Source organism: Leptodactylus fuscus, chromosome 4 (genome assembly GCF_031893055.1).
Source record: "Leptodactylus fuscus isolate aLepFus1 chromosome 4, aLepFus1.hap2, whole genome shotgun sequence".
In the NCBI taxonomy this organism is placed as follows: Eukaryota; Metazoa; Chordata; class Amphibia; order Anura; family Leptodactylidae; genus Leptodactylus; species Leptodactylus fuscus.
The window spans coordinates 163,833,841-163,857,090 of NC_134268.1; the positions used below are offsets into that span (position 1 = coordinate 163,833,841).

The window sequence follows — 23,250 nt, forward strand, 5'->3', positions numbered from 1 at the left end:
CCTCTGCCAATGCATCTCCCGTTATCTTACATAATTTTGTAAAATGCAGCCTGTTAATAAGACGGGATTAATCCTGCACTCACAAAATACATATAAAAATAAATCTTACGAACTTACAACACTCTTTGTTGCCAGAAAGTGAGCATGAACATGCTGAGAGCACCTGCGAAAAGCGAGATCGAACCATTCTCCGCGAAAAAAAATAAAATCAGAAGACTGCTGGGCACTGCAAACAAAGTATTCATACAACGCTGCCAAGCTCAGCTGTGGATTAGAGATTTGGTCATTAAAATACACACTTCACAATTAACTTGCAAAGAAATATGAGGGTTTTGAAGGAATTGCCAAGATGGAATAATATTTTTCCATGATTGGCAGCCCTTTTCAAGACACTTAAGTAGGCGCTGAGAAAGCAGACGGGAAGGAAGAAATAGGTTGATTTAAATCATTTGTGGCGCTGATTAACCTTCTCAAAGATTCCGAATTCATTATCGCGCACGCTGAAGTGACACACGCTGCCATCGCTGGGCCAAGCAACCGCTCTATTTCCATGGCTACAATCCTCGCACTGGCAGTCATTTTTTTTTTCTAGACAGCAAAAACAATGTCAGATCAGGATACAGCAGCTTGATATGAAATATATCCAACTGAAGACTCCAAGGGTAGAAAGAATTAGGATTATTTGTGACTCTGGACAAAGGAGCTGGAGGAAGAGCAGTCAGAGCTGAACTATACAATATAAACCAATGACAAGGATATACATATTACTCAATTATCATGATATATAGGACTGACTAACCTTTGTGACACCGCTAGTGCATTTTATTAGCCCTGTAAGGGAGATATATTGAGTAATATATACGTCTACCTTCTTTATTTAGATTATTACTGTGTCAAGGATATAGGTCATGGGAAATCAGTATAATGACTGGAACATACCTAGAAAGTTTGGATCCATCTTTAAGATTGAAAAATAAAACAACTATCATAGGAGAAAAACAGGAGTAGCACTGGCGGAGTGTTGATAAAATAATGTAAAGCAAGGACTAAGTTCAAGATAATGGGGACCTATCGTAACACGCTGGAAGGGGCAACTTATCATACACTTCCGACTAATTTCTGGTGGCAACTCATAATAAAAGATAAAATACATGGCAAACTGCACAGTCCCCTTTCCGCACTACACTTGTCATATATCTAAAAAGGTAAAGCAAGGAAAAAGGAGGAGGGTGGTTAGGGAGAGAAGAAAAGCGCTACGTACGAACACATATAAAATGAATCAAGAAATTCAATCTCGGACCCATTTCATATTGGGGGGGGGGGGGATTAACCAAAAGGAATGGAATGCAAAAAAAAAAAAAACCCTCTTCATACCCCACCTCATCAACCTCCTTCCCCTTATCCCAGCTACCTAAGAACTGACCAAAGGCAGCAAGCAAGAGAATGCCAGATGTCAGTCCCAGAACAACAAATTCATCGGAGTTCATATAAGTCCACTATAACCATCTCTGGTAATGTGTCAAGGCATGATCATGTTCCTCTTCAACAATACCCTCCATTCATATAATGTACCGCCATGAAATGTCTCAATATGCTCTTCTTCATTGTGACCACTAAGCCAAGTATAGCTGATAGGAAGACAAGCTGAGTGGAATTAGGAATCTGAATGTCTCAATATGGTCTATAGATAGCAAAACCATATAATAGGATAACAACCCCACCAGTTGCATTTCCAGAAACTGTCAGAGACCACAGGATACATCATATGCACATCAGCAAGGGAATAACACCAGCGGGGTTTTATAAATTTTTCCTTTCACCTTCACCGCCAGTGACAGACTATGTGCGAAAACACACAATTTGCAAGTCTCCTTAAATGTTAGTATGTCATTAAATCCCCAGCCCTACTTACATTAGACCTGTACAGGAGAAGCTGATAAATGAGAGACAGAACAGTCGTCTGAAGAAACAACAGACTGGTAATATGGATGGTGGCATATTGGTACCATTAAAAAAGTACACAGTCCAGTCATATTAATGTGACCACCGCCTACTTTTGACGTCAACGTTAAATAACCAATCTCAGAAGGCACGTGTCATCAGCCATCTGGGTGCACTCATCATTGTGGAAGGCACGATGGATCAACACAAGTATGCATCTATCCTTGCGGACCATGATCACCTCTACATGCGAATTGTTTTTCCTCAGGATGATGGCATCTACCAGCAGGACAATTCGGCGTGCCATAAAGCTTGCGGTGTACGTGCGTGGTTCGAGGAGCACCAGGATGAGTTTACTGTACTCCCTTGGCCAGCAAATTCCCCAGACTTGAACCCAATCGAGAATCTGTGGGACCACCTCGATCAGGATTTTCGCGCCATGGATGTTCAACCGCGTAACCTAGTGCAGATGGACACTGTACTGGAGTTGGCATGGCTCAATATCCCAGTGATCATCATCACAACATCCCCTCTCTTCCTGCACCTCTTGCAGCGGTCCGCTCTACGAAAAGTGGTTATTCTGGATTTTGACAGGCGGTCACATTAATGTGACTGGACTGTGTATTGCAAACAAAAAAGAACAATTATCCATAGTTCAACCAGGAAAGCCTCATTCTAGGAACACTTGTGTGCTAAGTAGCCAGGGAAGGGAACTCCTCATCCACCAATATCTGTTTAAGGTGAAAGACCGAGATCAATACCTGGTCAAGCAATCTAAAAAAGAAGGGTCATTGGGCCAGGGTTATGTGAGATATTATGCTTGCCCACCCATGAGTCTCAGATTATAAAGAAAATAGGTCACTAAAAAGGGTCCATATTTCCCAAGGGGCAACGAAAGGGAACGTCAAAATGTCCAATGGTGGGGCAACACGGTGACACAGTGGTTAGCACTACAGCCTTGCAGCGCTGGAGTCCTGGGTTTGAATCCCGCCAGGAACAACATCTGCTAGGAGTTTGTATGTTCTCCCCAATGGTGAAAGTTCCATTTCAATCTCAACCCAAGTTTTCTTACTTGTTTCTACTGTGAGGCCAATCATGAACGAGGGACATAACTGTGCCCTCATGATGTAGTTTTATGTCCGGGAGGCCCACACCGCTGTCTGATTCTAATTAAATTAAATTAAAAGCCTATGTCATTTGTATGGGTTTGTAAGACATCTCTTGAATTTCTAATTTCCTTTACTACACAAAGGAACGGTGTTTAAGTGGCCATGACAGCCCCATATTGACATTGTATTTAAAAAAAATCCATCTTGCTACACTATCTCCAAAACTGCTCAGGCAGCCAAGGAAACACTAGCACAGATTGCAAACACTTGTATTTCATCTGTGGCAAAATGAAGCTCTCAATTCCTTCCAAGGATCATCACAACGATCTGTCACTATCTCCATGCTGGGGTTTAGGGGCAACTCTTGTCACAATTGACATTAAGAGAGCCTTCACACGGAGTTACGCTGCGCTCATTCTGAACGTAAAAACACAATCAGAATGAGTGCGTAAAAAGCAGCTCCCATTGACTTGAATGGGAGCCGGCATACGTGCACTCCCCATTGAAATCAGTGGCAGGCTTTTTTCCCTATTGCTTTCAATGTGATACGCGTGTAATACATTGAAAGCAAAAAGCCTCCCATTGATTTCAATGGGGAGCACACGTATGCCAGCTCCCATTCAAGTCAATGGGAGCTGCTTTTTACGCGCTCATTCTGATTGTGTTTTTACGTTCAGAATGAGCGCAGTGTAACTCCGTGTGAAGGCTCCCTAATACATATTACACAATAAATATTAGAATTGCTAAATATTACTGTGTTCAATTTTTTTATTCTAAAATTAAAGTTTTAAAGAACCCATTGACAGAGCTCTATAAGGGAATTCTGAGTTAACAAAAGGTGCCCTCTATTCATAATCTTTATCTAATAGCCAGAGCTGCCCAAAAGAGCGTCCCTTGTTCTGAATGACCGCCATCTTTGTCTGCAAAAAAACTCACAGAGCTCTATGGAGTAAGGAGGGGGAGAATGAGACTGCTCAAAGAGCTCTATGGAGTAAGGAGGAAGAGAATGAGGCTGCTCAGAGAGCCCTATGGAATAAGGAGGGGGAGAATGAGACTGCTCAGAGAGCTCTATGGAGTAAGGAGGAGGAGAATGAGGCTGCTCACAGAGCTCTATGGAGTAAGGAGGGGGAGAATGAGGCTGCTCACAGAGCTCTATGGAGTAAGGAGGGGGAGAATGAGACTGCTCACAGAGCTCTATGGAGTAAGGAGGAGGAGAATGAGGCTGCTCACAGAGCTCTATGGAGTAAGGAGGAGGAGAATGAGGCTGCTCACAGAGCTCTATGGAGTAAGGAGGAGGAGAATGAGGCTGCTCACAGAGCTCTATGGAGTAAGGAGGGGGAGAATGAGACTGCTCACAGAGCTCTATGGAGTAAGGAGGGGGAGAATGAGGCTGCTCAGAGAGCTCTATGGAGTAAGGAGGGGGAGAATGAGACTGCTCACAGAGCTCTATGGAGTAAGGAGGAGGAGAATGAGGCTGCTCACAGAGCTCTATGGAGTAAGGAGGGGGAGAATGAGGCTGCTCACAGAACTCTATGGAGTAAGGAGGTGGGAGAATGAGACTGCTCACAGAGCTCTATGGAGTAAGGAGGGGGAGAATGAGGCTGCTCAGAGAGCTCTATGGAGTAAGAAGGGGGAGAATAAGGCTGCTCACAGAGCTCTATGGAGTAAGGAGGGGGAGAATGAGGCTGCTCAGAGAGCTCTATGGAGTAAGGAGGGGGGAGAAAGAGGCTGCTCAGAGAGCTCTATGGAGTAAGGAGGGGGAGAATGAGGCTGCTCAGAGAGCTCTATGGAGTAAGGAGGGGGAGAATGAGGCTGCTCACAGAGCTCTATGGAGTAAGGAGGGGGATAATGAGGCTGCTCACAGAGCTCTATGGCATAAGGAGGGGGAGAATGAGGCTGCTCACAGAGCTCTATGGAGTAAGGAGGGGGAGAATGAGGCTGCTCAGAGAGCTCTATGGAGTAAGGAGGGGGAGAATGAGGCTGCTCACAGAGCTCTATGGAGTAAGGAGGGGGAGAATGAGGCTGCTCACAGAGCTCTATGGAGTAAGGAGGGGGATAATGAGGCTGCTCACAGAGCTCTATGGAGTAAGGAGGGGGAGAATGAGGCTGCTCAGAGAGCTCTATGGAGTAAGGAGGGGGAGAATGAGGCTGCTCAGAGAGCTCTATGGAGTAAGGAGGGGGAGAATGAGGCTGCTCAGAGAGCTCTATGGAGTAAGGAGGGGGAGAATGAGGCTGCTCACAGAGCTCTATGGAGTAAGGAGGGGGATAATGAGGCTGCTCACAGAGCTCTATGGAGTAAGGAGGAGGAGAATGAGGCTGCTCACAGAGCTCTATGGCATAAGGAGGGGGAGAATGAGGCTGCTCACAGAGCTCTATGGAGTAAGGAGGGGGGAGAACGAGGCTGTTTATTTATTTCCTCTTTTTATACACTTGTAGCTTCTTCTCTCGAGCATATTAGTATTAAGAGTGTAGCAGCAGCACCCACACCCTTCTCTATAGATTAACATGTAAGCAACTCAGCTTGATAGTTGGAACAGGAAACACATTACTTAAGTAAGATATTACATAGTCTCTTGTATTAGTATTATTAACCTATACTATTCACTTGTGAAAAGTTTTTTATTTTTTATTACAATTGGAGGTATGCTTTTACTCTCTACATAGATTAAAATAAATTTTCAATTTCATAACAAATCGGAAAAAAAGATAGAAATACCTATCTAAAAATAACATCCATTTTTTGTTAGGTCAAACATATCTGTCATGATGAGTTGTGTTTTTTTTCAGCCTCTGCAGGTACTTCCGCCTAGATTTATTGCCTTGCCCTGCTGAATAATGTACTTTGTGTGACCTGTCAAGAAGACTTGTGGTAGGGATGAATGCTCAAACAATATTTCTACCATAGAAAAGTGCTTCTCACATTCCAGACCTTTCAGCCACCGACTTGTCATACCAAACTGAATATATTTACTGAATCAGCTCCAATTAATTCCATATAATACCCAATGGGCACAAACATGGACAAAACAAGTAGTGAAATATTTATGTCTGTTAGAGGTTGCTCTTCCCTGAAATAGATGGAGGCTACTATACTACAACTAGTGGATATTACTGAATGTTAGGCAATAAATAACTAAAGTGGATAAATACACAGTACCTCGATGGCTGCCACGGTCAGGAAGAGGTCTACTTTTGAGTCTTGAAACATAGAAGTAACTTGTGGAGACATCCCGAGTAGAGTGCAGTTGGTAACTACTGCTATAATCCCCATGGTTTCAAAGGCCAACTAAAAGAGAGAACAAATAATGAATCCTAGTAAACCAGAAAAAAATGGAATGACTGGTATCTTATACTGGAAAGAAACCAACTGATCACCGCACTCTCACTTCTGGCCAATATTACATGGCCACCATTCAAATGAATGACCAGTCATGATGCACACTAGGTCCTTTTACACAACTTCTGCCAGGTGAGCAACGGACAACCCCCATATACACTAGCGGGTATTGGTGATGTATATCTAATGTGCATGTACACCTTTATCCATAACACTACCTGGTTGACTTATTTCTAATGTTATTTCAATACAAATTTAAGAAAAAAAAAAAAAGTTTCAAAACATATTTATAGGGATCCTACCATTCAAACACAATTTTTTTCTCATTAACCAGTGGGCGCTTACACAGTATTGTAAGCGGCCATTTTCTCGTGGCCGGTAGGCATGCGCAGTCGACCCTCGGAAGAAGGCCAGTGTCACGTGCCGAAACGCGCGTCGGGTGGGCTCTAGCCATACAGTGGGGTCCTATGTGAGCACTCTCGATCACCAAGCCATGGGTAAGCTACATTGCTAGATGATTTATGTATGTATATGCTAGAGAGAGACTTATAGCTGAGGCTGCTGCGTGTTATTGTTACGTGCACATGTTCTGATAGATACTCTATCCCATCACATTTCACTTAACTGCCTCAATGGTTGTGAATGGGTCTTTTGATTCATATTTTTCCTTTGTCTTATACATTTGTGTTGTTACAATATACGAAGGACACTGATGCTGGTTACCTGTCATTCTCATACGGTGATCTGTGCCATAGGCTCCCTTCTTGGGTTGCCCTGTTTTTGTACAGTATGTATTATTAGTCTCTATGTGTGTATTCTCTATGTTTATATATATTTTTAGATATTTTTCATTAATAAAATATTTTTGTATTTATATGTTGAATGTCTTGATCTATTGGACTTTTTGAGTCTGTTTTTGTTTGGACTTCATATTTTCTGATCAGGACATGTTTTACATGACTGGGCTACTTATTTAGAGTCATATATATGCTATTGGATGGTTTCCCTGACTCTTATGTGCTATGCTTTCATTAGAATTTGCCCTAGGCCTAGAAGTCTGAAGCCTGCGCCATAAGAAAACGCGCAAAGAGGATGTTGCGGAAGAAGATGGAGGCGGCGCTGGAGAGTGCGCTGTTTGAGCACTGGGGCCCACCCCCAGTGCTGCGAGAGAACTAATTTGCATACCGGCGGAAACCAAGATTTCAAGCAAATGGCAGCGTGGATAAGACAACAAAAGGTAGAAGAATAGCCTTTCTTAAGGCTATTCCGACGTGTTAATGAGAAAAAATTGTGTTTGAATGGTAAGATCCCTTTATAGATTTTGTGTCACTATGCCCATTGAAGTACATTACAGTTAGCAATGCCCCACTGTAAAATTCTCCCCGAGGAAAGAGATAACACAGACGTTCAGATCTCAGGTACTTTTAGTATAATGATCAGATAAAATACACAATAGTATTAAAAAGTAATAAACAGTAAAGTAAAGTTGGGAATATTTACCATCCATACTCCAATACTAGAGGAAGGTTCAGCAAACGGACGCTTAAACACACGGCACATTTTTAAGGCGTCAGAGTACAGTTCAGTCACATTATTAAGCACAGCAAGAAGTGCCGCAATAGGATAGACGCATGAGAAGAGACTGACATAGCCAAACAACAGGAATAACTCCAAGTAATCGTCAAATGTTCCCTGAAAAGACAGGAGACACTATATGTTAAACAAAAGCAATAAACTTAAAACAATATGCTTAAACTTGGCCATACACTGTAGATAGCTCTTGGTCGAACAGTTATCTTGCCCGATGCCCCATACATATGTCTACTTATCTTGGTTGAGTAGGGGTGCTGACTAAAGGGCTAGAGGAAGAGCACACTGCTGGACCTGACCGTACAGAATGGTATTGCTGACTCCTTTTTACTTCATGAATTGTCTCCTAGACCTGGCTATGATTTGCCCAGGTTTGACATAGTATACATAAAGCTAATAACTCAGCTCAGCAAAGGTCCAGAAGTGTGTAACTACCGTATATACTCGAGTATAAGCCGAATTTTTCAGCCCAGTTTTTGTGCTGAAAAAGCCCCCCTCGGCTTATACTCGAGTCAGCAAAAAAAAAAAAAAAAAAAATTTTTTTTTTTTTTTTTTTTTTTTTTAGGAGAGGGGGTCTATGACCAGCCACAATATTAATGTATAGAATCTCCCATAAAATAGTGCAAAAGAAAAAAAAAAAAAAGAAGATTTTAAAAACATAAAAGTTCTAAAACACTCCTTTTCCTAGAATACATACAAAAGTAGAAAATGACTGTGAAACACCTACACATTAGGTATCCCTGTGTCTGAATGTGCCCGGTCTACTGAATATAGGGGATCTGCAGTGCTCCTGTTCCGTCAGGAAGGGGTTAATAGGAGCACTGCAGATCCCCTATATTCAGCCAGACGGAATTCCAAGTGGGGGGGGAGAAAAAACCCAGTCCTCAAGCTCAAGGATGGGGCAGACAGACAACCAAAACAGCCCCTCTCCTTCCCCAGCATCTACTGCACCCAAAAACTCCGACCATTTTAATTTTTGAAATTTTCCAGTAGCTGCTGCATTTCCCCCCTAGGCTTATACTCGAGTCAATAAGTTTTCCCAGTTTTTTGTGGTAAAATTAACGGGGTTGGCTTATATTCGGGTCGGCTTATACTCGAGTATATACGGTAGTATAAACTGTGCTCTGTGGACAGTAATAAATATATACAGTCCTATGAAAAAGTTTGGGCACCCCTATTAATCTTAATCATTTTTAGTTCTAAATATTTTGGTGTTTGCAACAGCCATTTCAGTTTGATATATCTAATAACTGATGGACACAGTAATATTTCAGGATTGAAATGAGATTTATTGTACTAACAGAAAATGTGCAATATGCATTAAACCAAAATTTGACCAGTGCAAAAGTATGGGCACCTCAACAGAAAAGTGACATTAATATTTAGTAGATCTTCCTTTTGCAAAGATAACAGCCTGTAGTCGCTTCCTGTAGCTTTTAATCAGTTCCTGGATCCTGGATGAAGGGATTTTGGACCATTCCTCTTTACAAAACAATTCAAGTTCAGTTAAGTTAGATGGTCGCCGAGCATGGACAGCCCGCTTCAAATCATCCCACAGATGTTCAATGATATTCAGGTCTGGGGACTCGGATGGCCATTCCAGAACATTGTAATTGTTCCTCTGCATGAATGCCTGAGTCGATTTGGAGTGGTGTTTTGGATTATTGTCTTGCTGAAATATCCATCCCCGGCGTAACTTCAACTTCGTCACTGATTCTTGAACATTATTCTCAAGAATCTGCTGATACTGAGTGGAATCCATGCGACCCTCAACTTTACCAAGATTCCCGATGCCGGCATTGGCCACACAGCCCCAAAGCATGATGGAACCTCCACCAAATATTACAGTGGGTAGCAAGTGTTTTTCTTGGAATGCTGTTTTATTTGGACTCCATGCATAACGCCTTTTTGTATGACCAAACAACTCAATCTTTCATCAGTCCACGGGACCTTCTTCCAAAATGAAGCTGGCTTATCCAAATGTGCTTTTGCATACCTCAGGCGACTTTCTCATCACTCAACCATACAGCTTCTCCTTGTGCAAAGTGTGCTGTATTGTTGACCAATGCACAGTGACACCATCTGCAGCAAGATGATGCTGCAGCTCTTCGGAGGTGGTCTGTGGATTGTCCTTCACTGTTCTCACCATTCTCCTTCTCTGCCTTTCTGATATTTTTCTTGGCCTGCCACTTCTGGGCTTAACAAGAACTGTCCCTGTGCTCTTCCATTTCCTTACTATGTTCCTCACAGTGGAAACTGACAGGTTAAATCTCTGAGACAACTTTTTGTATCCTTCCCCTGAACAACTATGTTGAACAATCTTTGTTTTCAGATCATTTGAGAGTTGTTTTAAGTAGCCCATGATGCCGCTCTTCAGAGGAGATTCAAATAGGAGAACAACTTGCAATTGGCCACCTTAAATACCTTTTCTCATGATTGGATAGATCTGGCTATGAAGTTCAAAGCTCAGTGAGGTTACAAAAACAATTTTGTGCTCTAGTAAGCCAGTAAAAAGTAGTTAGGAGTATTCAAATCAATAAAATGATAAGGGTGCCCATACTTTTGCACCGGTCAAATTTTGGTTTAATGCATGTTGCACATTTTCTGTTAGTACAATAAACCTCATTTCAATCCTGAAATATTACTGTGTCCATCAGTTATTAGATATATCAAACTGAAATGGCTGCTGCAAACACCAAAATATTTAGAACTAAAAATGATTAAGATTAATAGGGATGCCCAAACTTTTTCATAGGACTGTATGTATATATATATATATATATATATATATATATATATAATATATTAGGATTAGGATGACCTTTAATTCAGTATATAAAGTAAAGGGGTACTCTAATAATATAAAATTATCCCCTAGCCAGTGGAGAGAGCCCCATGGTCACCAGAACACGGTGCTATTCAATACCTCCAGGATACTAGAAGGACAGAGCACACAGCACCTCTGATCTGAAAATCAGTGGGCTAACAGGGGTTGGACAACTACCGATATAGCAATTACCACAAAAACTAAGGTCATGTTCACAACTGCACCAGAGTCTCCACTGGAGACTCCATTGCAGAGTCTGCCGAAAATCTGGTTTCAATATAAAAATGACAGACACCTAGCGGACCCCATTATAGTCAGTGGAGTTTGCTGGGTTCCGTGTGTAAGTGCTGTTTTAGCGGCCCATCTCTCTGTTGTTCGGGTCTCCCGACTGACCTGAACGACAGAGATGCAATGCTAGTCAACCTTAGCATAAAAAGTGGAAATATACAGTCCTATGAAAAAGTTTGGGCACCCCTATTAATCTTAATCATTTTTAGTTCTAAATATTTTGGTGTTTGCAGCAGCCATTTCAGTCTGATCTATCTAATAACTGATGGACACAGTAATATTTCAGGATTGAAATGAGGTTTATTGTACTAACAGAAAATGTTCAATATGCATTAAACCAAAATTTGACCGGTGCAAAAGTATGGGCACCCTTATCATTTTATTGATTTGAATACGCCTAACTACTTTTTTTACTGACTTACTGAAGAACAAAATTGTTTTTGTAACCTCACTGAGCTTTGAACTTCATAGCCAGGTGTATCCAATCATGAGAAAAGGTATTTAAGGTGGCCAGTTGCAAGTTGTTCTCCTATTTGAATCTCCTCTGAAGAGTGGCATCATGGGCTACTCAAAACAACTCTCAAATGATCTGAAAACAAAGATTGTTCCACATAGTTGTTCAGGGGAAGGATACAAAAAGTTGTCTCAGAGATTTAACCTGTCAGTTTCCACTGTGAGGAACATGGTAAGGAAATGGAAGACCACAGAGACAGTTCTTGTTAAGCCCAGAAGTGGCAAGCCAAGAAAAATATCAGAAAGGCAGAGAAGAATGGTGAGAACAGTCAAGGACAATCCACAGACCACCTCCAAAGAGCTGCAGCATCATCTTGCTGCAGATGGTGTCACTGTGCATCGGTCAATAATACAGCGCACTTTGCACAAGGAGAAGCTGTATGGGAGAGTGAAGAGAAAGAAGTCGTTTCTGCAAGCACGCCACAAACAGAGTCGCCTGAGGTATGCAAAAACGCATTTGGACAAGCCAGCTTCATTTTGGAAGAAGGTCCTGTGGACTGATGAAACAAAGATTGAGTTGTTTGGTCATACAAAAAGGCGTTATGCATGGTGTCCAAAAAAAACAGCATTCCAAGAAAAACACTTGCTACCCACTGTAATATTTGGTGGAAGTTCCATCATGCTTTGGGGCTGTGTGGCCAATGCCGGCACCGGGAATCTTGTTAAAGTTGAGGGTCGCATGGATTCCACTCAGTATCAGCAGATTCTTGAGAATAATGTTCAAGAATCAGTGACGAAGTTGAAGTTAAGCCGGGGATGGATATTTCAGCAAGACAATGATCCAAAACACCGCTCCAAATCGACTCAGGCATTCATGCAGAGGAACAATGACAATGTTCTGGAATGGCCATCCCAGTCCCCAGACCTGAATATCATTGAACATCTGTGGGATGATTAGAAGCGGGCTGTCCATGCTCGGCGACCATCAAACTTAACTGAACTTGAATTGTTTTGTAAAGAGGAATGGTCCAAAATACCGTCATCCAGGATCCAGGAACTGATTAAAAGCTACAGGAAGTGACTAGAGGCTGTTATCTTTGCAAAAGGAGGATCTACCAAATATTAATGTCACTTTTCTGTTGAGGTGCCCATACTTTTGCACTGGTCAAATTTTGGTTTAATGCATATTGCACATTTTCTGTTAGTACAATAAACCTCATTTCAATCCTGAAATATTACTGTGTCCATCAGTTATTAGATATATCAAACTGAAATGGCTGTTGCAAACACCAAAATATTTAGAACTAAAAATGATTAAGATTTATAGGGGTGCCCAAACTTTTTCATAGGACTGTATATTATAAAATATACATTTCAAGTTTCGCTTGCAGCTAAAAAGAAACATTTATAAAAACATATATTGCATCAAAATATATGGACTATATGTCATTTGTATACAATATACAGGGGGCTGCACAAGTAGGTATATGGGGAGAGTTCTCAGCCTTAAATTATTTCATTTCTGCCCGATCATAAGTAATAGCTGTGCGGTGATTCATGGCAGATAGTGGAATATTTCCCATAGATCTGTGCGTCATCTAATGCAACGCTTACAATGGACAATGTGTTGGTAAAGATTAGTCCATGGATTATAAGAGGTGGTCATTTTGAATGCAGTTAGACAAGAATATGGCAATATTGTAAAGAACTTGGTCCGATGAAGCCAAAGTCAAACGTTCAACAAAATATAATATAACCATTTTGTAGCTGGAACATGAAAATGAAGACCTCTGCTCTAAACAAGGTGGATCCCCTCCTGACATACTACAGCGGTTTGTCATTTTCTTAAAGAGTACCTTTCATGTCCTCGGGCACATATGGTGTTATATACCACTAGAAAGCAGACAGTGAGCTGAATTTCCTGTTATGTGTCCCAGAGCTGGAGATATCGTGGGTTGTTACTGATATCGCTTCATTGTCAGAAGGGCATTCCTGACAGTCTAGTTGGGCTGTGAGGAACACCCCTCCTGACAGTATGAGGGGGTGTTCCGTACCGCCCAGCCATGATGCTAACCTGTGAGAAACTTCCGCCCCCTACTGACTGTACTTGTCCATAGACGAGTACTGGGGGGGCGTTCCTCACAGCTCAGCATCATTGCTGGGCAGTAAGGAACACCCCCTCTGACAGAACAGAGCTATGGACAGAATTGCCCCAGGGCACATAACGGGGTATAGAAGAATATAAAACCGCATGTGCCCAAGGACATGAAAGGTCCTCTTTAAAGGGGTTGTCTGGGAAAAAACGATCTTTCTAATCTAAGCTACATCTAAATTGATAACATGAGTCACTTCATAAAATAAGAATGCCAAGAAATGAATTCCATTAAGTGTACTTGAGTGTATGAATATATAAAAGATTGTATTTAATTCTTTTGTTATTCAATAAAATATTATTTGTTCTGCATACCATATACATATATAATATAAGTATATATATATATACCTACTTATGCACCCCCTGTATAGTCTGTACTGAACCACTTGTCCTGTGCATAAAATTATTTATTTTTTGTTTCTTTTTTTAACGTGTCACCAAGTTCAGGCCCCTTGAGGTTCTTAAAAGGACCCAAAGATCTCTTGTATTAAGAGCTAAGCTGAATGCATTGCACTTGTACATTGTGATGTGTGTGCACATTACTCAACTTTGTGGTACCTACCAGATATGTATCCATTTCTTTTTCAAGGTGAATTTGCTCCAGCAAAGAGAACTCTGTGTCCACCTTCAAGGTTTTTACTTTCTGTTTGATTTGTTTATTGCTCCTCTTCTGCATCCAGTATGGAAGTAGAGCCTCCACAAACTGGTTAAGGATCTGAGAGGTGATAAGTAATGTGGCCAAGCTCTGTACAGGAAACGGGAAAAAAAATGAAGATAAGACAAAACATATTCCTAATAAGTTGCTCCATTGCAGTATCTTATACACCGGCAGCAGAATGGCACTTGTTATCCTGCACTTGCTATTGTGCAGGATAACCAATTAGAATCTGCGCGCTACACGCGGCTTCTTCTCACTACCAATAGATACCTTAGGCTGACATTCTGAGACGGAATCAGAAGAACATCAGAAGCTGCCAAAACTAGGCACTGGTCATCAACTGCCCAATACAATCCCAACAGTGAAACATGGCGGTGGCAGCATGATGCTATGGGGGTGTTTTTCACCTGCAGGGACAGGACAACTGGTTGCAATTGAAGGAAAGATGAATGCGGCCAGTACAGAGATATCCTGGAAGAAAACCTCTTCTAGAGTGCTCTGGACTTCAGACTGGGCTGAAGGTTCACCTTCCAACAAGACAATGACCCTAAGCGCACAGCTAAAATAACAAAGCAGTGGCTTCAGAACAACTCTGTGACCATTCTTGACTGGCCCAGCCAGAGCCCTGACCTTAACCCAATTGAGCATCTCTGGAGAGATTTGAAAATGGCTGTCCACCAATGTTCACCATCCAACCTAATGGACCTGGAGAGGATCTGCAAGGAAGAATGGCAGAGGATCCCCAAATCCAGATGAGAAAATCTTGTTTCATCATTCCCAAGAAGACTCATGGCTGTATTATCTTAAAGGGGTATACCCATCTACATAATTATTTTTTAATTTGTAGATGATTAAAAGTTAAACATTTTTGAAAATGTAAGTAATTAAAAATTCTGTAGAGTTTTAAAGATTTTCTCTAACTTTCTTAGTGGTCATGGGAAGAATATGCAAATCTGTCTCCGAAGATGTAAACAGGGAGACAGTGCCTCTGTTATGCTGCCCTCCATAGCAAACACCCTGAACATCATGCCTGACTTCCCAGAAGTCTTCACTGCATGATGCGAGGTTATAACCAAATCAATTTCTCAGCTACGGACGGCACCGTTTCTGTCTCTTTGGACTTCATCAGCGCAGCCTAGAGAGAATTGATTTGATTTAAGTGAGAGGCTGAAAGACCAGATTATGGGGATAACGTCCATCCTTGGGGTGAGACCACCTTCTCAGGTGTGTGGAGACTTATACAGCCATAGTTGCGCTACTGCAAGGGAACATGGGAAAATATGCAAATCTGTCTCCCAAGATGTAAACAGGGAGACAGTGCCTCTGTTATGCTGCCCTCTGGATTCTACATTCTGACTGACTGTCAGAAACGCCCTTCTGACTGTAAAGACTACAGTACCGGGACCGATAGCGCTTTACCCGGGGCACAGATGGGGAAAGCCGACTGCGCTGAATTCAGAGCACTGTCGGCTTTCCAGCAGTATATAGAACTGCCTGTGCCCAATCTGATGAAAGGTCCTCTTTAATGAATATTAATATAAGTTAAATTTTAGTGCAATTTTTTTCTTTTTCTCTTTTTTTGTTCACCAATGGTAGTGTGAACAACCCCCTAAGATAATTTTTTTATCTCACAGACAGTTTAATTCTACAAATGCCCCTTTTTGGGTGCTCCCAAAATACAAAAAAGACCCAGCACAACCTATTCTCTGCTGCTGCAAAGTTTGCCTAGCGCTCGATAATGGTATTTCTTTATATCAGTACTACATTCTGTTCCAATTCAGCAGTTGAGCCAAGTTGCTAGGGATTATTTCTCTAAATAGTTATTTGTATATTTATTTAGGCTCTGTTCACACTGCATTCAGTGTGAAAGGAAAGCTCTTGTAAGTAATCATTGTCTGTTCTGGGTAATTTGCATTCTTTTTTCCTTTCTAGTTTTATACCCCCTGAGACAAATGTGCTACTGTAGGTACGGAGAATATACAGACAGAAAAATACAATAGAATTGGTTCCTAGTAAAAATAATACTAAAAGGAAACTTTTATTATAAAAATGAAATAAAATGATATGTCAAATGAGACCCAAATAACAATGTAATAAAGATAATGTAAATCCTGAAGAGTGGATGTGCACAATGAATTAGTGCCATAAAATAGAAAGCCTCAGTATATTATATATTATAAGTCATAAGATGACGGATGACAAGGCTATCATAAATTATTGGTCCGTGGGTTAGTAAACTTTAAGCTCCTCCATAATGCAAAAACTGTATCAGGCCCCTTACTTACCCTACCTATAATACTGGTGTCTTCTTCAATTGTAAAAAGGTCTTTGGGCCCCTCTACACAGCAGGGCCCAATAACTGATTGTTCCCTTTACACCCCCTATAGCAGTACAAATGAAAGTTGTCTTGTAATGGTTAGTATGGGCAACATAGACACTTTTCTTTCAGACACTTGTCTATAGTGATATGATATGCTAACATACGCCCATTTGTAAGTAAGTTTATAAATTCTCTTGAAATAGGTTCTCTACCACTATAACATTGATGGTCAAGGCACAACCACATACATGGCTGCAGTCCTTTTATTGCACTGATCAATAGGGGCCCTAGAGATAGACGGAGTTATGTACTGAACAGATACCATTCTCTTCTGAATGCATGGAAATATATATCTACTGTATATAGTGTGGTCTGAAGTCTATGTGAAGAGCTCCCCCTGGTGTTGAGACAATAAAACAGGACAGTCATTACACAAAAACTCCAAAGCAGATCTAATTAATGTTCCTAATTTAACAGCAAAACAAATAAACGTTAGGGAATATTTACTGATGGAAACATGCCAGAATCCTGAAGCAATCTACGCCAGTTATTTGGTGCACATTCCTTAAGGCACATGTATTACGATAACTGTATCAGACGCTTTCAGTGATTTGTCTAATAAGGGGTTGGTCTCAGTGAAGAAGAGGTGAGGCTTAAGATGTGGCACTATGTGCAAAAAACCATACCAAGACCGGAATATTACACATAAAGGTGCAGCAGTAACAAGTGCCGAAGGGTGCAATCATCAGGATTTTTACATCTATTTAGCATATGCAAAAAAACGGGCGCAATCTGATTACATGGAAATCAATGTCCGTTTTTCTGAAGTGCACAAAAACACTGTATACCACATTTTTGTATCCGCTCAAAAAATGACAAATGTTTTTATTTTTACATTGATCTTAATGTAGGCAGATGGCCGTCCATTTGAAATCTGTTTTTTGCATCTTTTGCATCCATTAAACGGATCTGCTAAATGGATGTAAAAAACTTATAAAAAAAAAATGTATAAGCCGAGTTTTTCAGCATACTTCTGCTAGCAGTCCCGGAACGCAGACCCCGCCCCCCCACACTCCATCACATGCCGGGTGATGTGGCCATGTAACCTCAGGCCTGCACCCGGCATGGATCTGCGTTCCGGGCCTGCTAGCAGAAGTACCGTAAGTACTTCTGCAGTTTGAAATGAGCAGCATGGCCACGCTCCTGCTAGGCGCGTGGCCATGCTGCAGTGCGGCACCCGCCCCGGTGTCTGTATGTCGGGTCCGGATGCCGTGTCTGTAACTATAATGGTAAGTGTTACAGCAGAGATGCTCTCCAATGATGTCCCGGTCCAAGTGAATCGGCAGGCGTCGCCATGCTGCTGGAGGGAGGAGGGAGGGGGAGCGACCGCTCTCTCAAGGGTGATCCTGGAGATAGGAACTGCGGCTGGCCGCCGGCAGAAGCGCTTCTGCCGGGGATTCCCCTCAGTGCTACTGCCGGCGGTCGGCTGCAGTTCCCCTTCAGGTCTGGCCAGCTGATGTTCTCCTTCAGGTCCGCCCCTCAGTGCTCTTGCCAGGGATTCCCCTCAGCGCTTCTGTAAAGGCTCCTCGGCTGGCAGTGCTTCTCTTTTGCAGGCTGCTCTATGCAGCCTGCAAAACAAATGATGATTTTCGCAATTGCAATGCATTGCATTAGTGATCAGACCCCCTGGGGTTCAAGACCCTTAGGGGGTCTAATAAATGCAAAAAAAAAAAAATAATAATAATAATACACGTTAGGTATCCCTGTGCCCGAAAACGCTTGCTCTACAAATCTATAAATATATTTTTCCTGTACGGCAAATGCCGTAGCAGGGAAAAAAGTTATCTAACTGCCCCTTCCCTGAGACTGAGTCCCCCCCCCCCCACTTGGAATTCAGCCTGACTACAGCCTGGCTGAATATAGGGTATCTGCAGTGCTCCTGTTAATTTGCGGTTAATAGAAGCACTGCAGATACTCTATATTCAGCCAGGCTGAATTCCAAATGTAGGAAAAAAAATTCCAGTCCTCAAGTTCAGGGAAGAGGCAGACAGAAACCAAAACACCCCTTCCCCAGCACCTACTGCACCCGAAAACTCCGGCCATTTAAATTTTTGAAATTTTCCAGCAGCTGCTGCATTTCCCCCCTCGACTTATACTCGAGTCAATAAGTTTTCCCAGTTTTCTGTGGTAAAATTAAGGGCCTCGGCTTATATTCTGGTCGGCTTATACTTGAGTATATATGGTATGTGAACGTGCCTTTACAGACATCAAGTGATGGATATCTAGAACTATCTATTTATAACATTTAATTATAACGTGTTTTTCAAGCAAATTTGGAAAACATAAGATGCCAATAGTACGTTGCTAGGACCAATAGCTGCCTACCTTTTGCCGACTGGGCTATTATTAGGTGTAAACAAATAAATGTTGTCACAAGAAAGGCATAATATGTATATAATAACAATCTGACTACACTAGATACAGGTATAGTATCTACTATTTCTACAGTGTGAAAGGTCAAGAGTTGTACTTTGTTCTTTGAGAGTTGTACCATTCTATATGGCATCCAGATCTCAATATCCTGAAAGTGACCTCACATGTTTCTTCACTGCAAGGTCACCCCAAAAAATAAGGCTGCTCAGTGTAAGCGCCGGAGGCCAGAGGTGCCTGATCTGGTCTTGGTGCCCCAGCCACATCCCTGTAAGCCATGAATGGCTCCCACCTGGCAGCATGGTGGTTAAGTTGCCTGGCATAGCAGCTGACTGTATAAAAGAGTTATTTAATTTATATAAAAGTTATTTTAAGTGATGCTTTTCTGTTGTGTAAGCGATATACAGAACACAGCAAGGTGATCTCACTGCCTTCACAAGACCAATGCTGCAAAAGTGGCAAGCCGCGGAGCTGTCAGGTAAACTTCACATACAGATGCTAAACACAGCGGCTGACGTGATCGGCAAGAACTACACGTGACAGCTCAATGAAAGGAGCACTGTCAAGTCATTTCCATTTAATAAGAAACCTCTGCTTTCTGCCTACAATGGATGAATAATACTACAAGAGTTTGATCTGATTCTACTACATCCATTGTCTAGATTATTGATACTAGTGTGAATGAGATCTTAGTAATAGCAGTTCATTCCATTCCTCTTCCATTCAGCTACAGAACCTAAAGCCAGGGCTCAGCGTAAGGTATTGGCGCCTCTCCTATGCCTTTTATACAGCTTTGTCATATGTATTAAAAATACTCAGCAATTTCTTCTTTCTTCCTTATGCAAATGAGTTTTCTCGCAGCACTGGGAGCGTCCCCATTGCTGCTTGAAAACTCTCCGACGACGGCCTACGTCTTCTTCACCGCCACCGCCTCTTCTCTCACACTCCTCTTCTCTTGGCCCAAAAGCGTCAACTGTGCATGTCCATCAGCCCCTTCTCCTGTGGCTTCTCCCGTTCAGCCACAGGAAAATGGCAGACCAATGCCCCCAGTGCTGTTTGAGCGCTGGGGAACGCCTGAAGTGCTGAAAGAAAACTTATTTGCATAAGGAATAAAGAAGAAATTCCTCAGGAATGGCGGTGCGGATCATATCAGAATACTGTAATAAATGTAAGAGAAGGATAGCCTTTCTTAAGGCTATTCCAACGTATATTTATTGTAAAACAGGTATTCTAATGATATTCCTTTAAAGGGATTCTCCACTTTGAATAATCCCTACTTGTCAGATGAGTCTCTCACCCTTTACCTACAGTAATCAGGGAAAAATAATAATTTGTGGGAAAACCTGGCAGTAAATGTTCTATTTTCCTGCAGTGCCACCCACAGGGAAATTAAGCATATACAGTGTCCATACAATTCAAGGAACTATCTGTGTTTTGCAGGTGCGTACAAGTGCTCCAGGGTGAGCGCTCTTTAAGATGGCATGCTACTCTGGCCAAGCAATGAGGATCCAGAACTATCCTGACAATCATTTTATTAATTTCCTAATAGAGGATATGAAAATGTTTTTCAGAAACTGGAGATACCCTTTAATAGGTGTCTACCACCATCAAAATCTGAGCCACTTCTTTGATGTTATAGGCCGAGGCTAGTGGTATACTGCAAATACTTTTCTTGTGTAACATTGCTGCAGAGTAAAACCTATTTTAAATCTATTTTAAATATGCAAACTAGCTGTTCGGTGCACCCGGGGCATAGTCACACCTGTTCTCAACTTTGGTCACCACAAATCAGGGCTTGTCAAACTTTATGTTAGGGGGCAATGCTAGGTGGCGACCACAGCTGAAATTGGCTCGGGGACAACCTTGAAGTTGCACTTTAGACACCATAAACCGGATAACCTGCAGATTTTCCATCTGAAGTTGCAGGCATAGAATGCAGTGAAATGTACATAGGTCATCAATATCAATTTACTATGGGACTCGGCACTTGGTATCTCCCAACTAACACCTTATATGTATACACTGTGCACGGTTTTGGAAGGCTCCCTTCGACGTTGCGGATTTCAGATAACAGTTAAGAGTTTTTTCTGCATATTGCCTAGCAATTATTAGAGTCATTAGTTTGTTACTGTATTAGACAATCTATATTAAAATCATTTTTATTGCCTTTATTGACTACGTTATTATATAATTTGGCACTTTCAGTCAAATACTGAATTTTTTGCTGACCCCTAACAGTAACAGTCTGATCAATGACTCAATGACTTTTCACTTCCTGTATTCTTCCAGAAGCTGGTAGGGGGGGCTGTGACAGACAATGAAGTACCTCACAGGATATAGACATTGCCTTTACCATTACAGATTATTTATCGTGATCACTATAAATCTGTAATAAAGCAGATCAAATACCATACACAGCAAATGTATATTACATTACACAGATTTGGAGAAAAAAAACTTATATGCTGCCAGGACAGAAAAGGTATTTGCAGTAAACTCAATGCTATTTTAGTGTTCAACATTGTCCAAGCCTTTATCAGCAAACCACAATTAGGTGACCTGATTGCTCAGGATCCAAGAGCAGGAGATAACAGCTCTGAGAGCAAGCTTGATACAAGAACTCAGACCTCCTCCCCTCCAAAGAGCAATCAGATACTTCATCTGTACAGAGATGCTAGATAGGAGTAGACCAGGCTGGGTCTTTTGACAACAAGGTGTAAACCAGGGGTCCTCAAACTGCGGCCCGTGGGTCACATGCGGCCTGCCAAGCACTTCTGTCTGGCCCCGCCGACAACGCCGGCAGGCGTGCATTTATAATGAAGCTCTTGGGGAGCTCGGGCCAGGCCATGGAGCGCACTTCACTTTACCTATTGGAGGGCACCGCTCCCAATGTCTGTGCGACCTGCTCTGCCTCCGGCCCACTGTTTAAAAAGTTTGAGGACCCCTGGTGTAAACAATGGAGATTAATAATCTAACATAACAGATAAATGAAGCAGCATTTCTAAAGCAATGCATTTAGTAAAACTCTTGACTTTACAATAAGCAAGCAGTTTAGATTGGTAATACCCTTTTAAGTCTGGAAAATTAGTTGTCATTCCTCAAACTTAAGTCTCATAAATTGGCAAAACTCCTTGCCGTGCACTCACCTGGCGTAAAAGCTTTAAGTCGCACATGACAAAGGCGATGTAGAACAGTGACGCAAAGCAATTTACAATGTTGAACTGCAAAACATAAAAATATCTTTCAGACATCTGTTCACAATGTTTCGCATTTTTTAGGCAGAGTATGCCAGTTTTATTATGCAAATCGTTTTTTTTGTGCAAAAAAAAAGCCACTTTTTCATTTCTGCACTGTCCCAAAAATGAGGAGTAGAGAGGGTGTGCACTTATAGAGCCATAGACCCCCACCAAATTTATCATCATTTATGCTAGAAGTCTGATGAAAATGATGTGGGAAATGTATGCCAGCTATGAGTTGGTATACGTCCCCCCCCACAGGCGCAGAGCCCAGAGGATTGTGCACATAATTTATAATTAGCACTCTGCACCAACTCCGGCTTTTTGAAGACTGGGCGTTAATAACACCCTTCTTCACAAATGTGCCCCTTTGTCTGTTGCTACTGTTTCAGCTATATTGAATTGTAATATGTTACTGAGAAGTACACACTGGTATATACTATTAGCCAGGGTTGTGGACTGAGAGCCAGTTTTGGGAGTAGTCAGAAAAAAGTTTCCGACCCAGGCTTCAAAATGATGATTAAAGGGATTCTACCATTAAAATACGTTTTTTTTTCTAGTTAACACGTTGGAATAGCCTTAAGAAAGGCTATTCGTCTCCTACCTTTATCAGTCGCCTCCGGCCCACCGTTCGGTAGAAATACCCGGTATGCAAATGAGTTCTCTCGCAGCACTGAGTTTTCCATAGAACTACAGGAGTGTACTGCGCATGCGCGTTTAAGCGTCCTTCAAAAAAATGGCCACCGGCTGGCCTGTGCACTCGGCTCTTGCCTGTGTCCCGATGGCAGAGCCGACTGCGCAGGCGCCGGAGTGTGACCCCAGCCGGAAGAAGACGGCAGAAGAGGCGGTTGCAGAAGAAGATGGAGGCATCACTGGAGAGAGTTCTCTGGCAGCATTGGGGACGAC

The 23,250-nt window shown here is 41.9% G+C and overlaps 1 protein-coding gene across 1 annotated transcript in view; it reads right to left on the bottom strand.

Moving 5' to 3' along the window:
- ANO10 (anoctamin 10) overlaps positions 1 to 23,250 on the bottom strand; it is a 204,298-nt gene that overhangs the window by 150,533 nt on the left and 30,515 nt on the right. Inside the window, exons 8-11 of the mRNA XM_075271313.1 lie at positions 22,255 to 22,329; positions 14,263 to 14,445; positions 7,888 to 8,079; positions 6,208 to 6,336 (exon numbers count right to left, since the gene is read on the bottom strand). Coding sequence (XP_075127414.1) covers positions 6,208 to 6,336; positions 7,888 to 8,079; positions 14,263 to 14,445; positions 22,255 to 22,329 — 579 coding nt within the window. The remainder of the gene's footprint in view (positions 1 to 6,207; positions 6,337 to 7,887; positions 8,080 to 14,262; positions 14,446 to 22,254; positions 22,330 to 23,250) is intronic.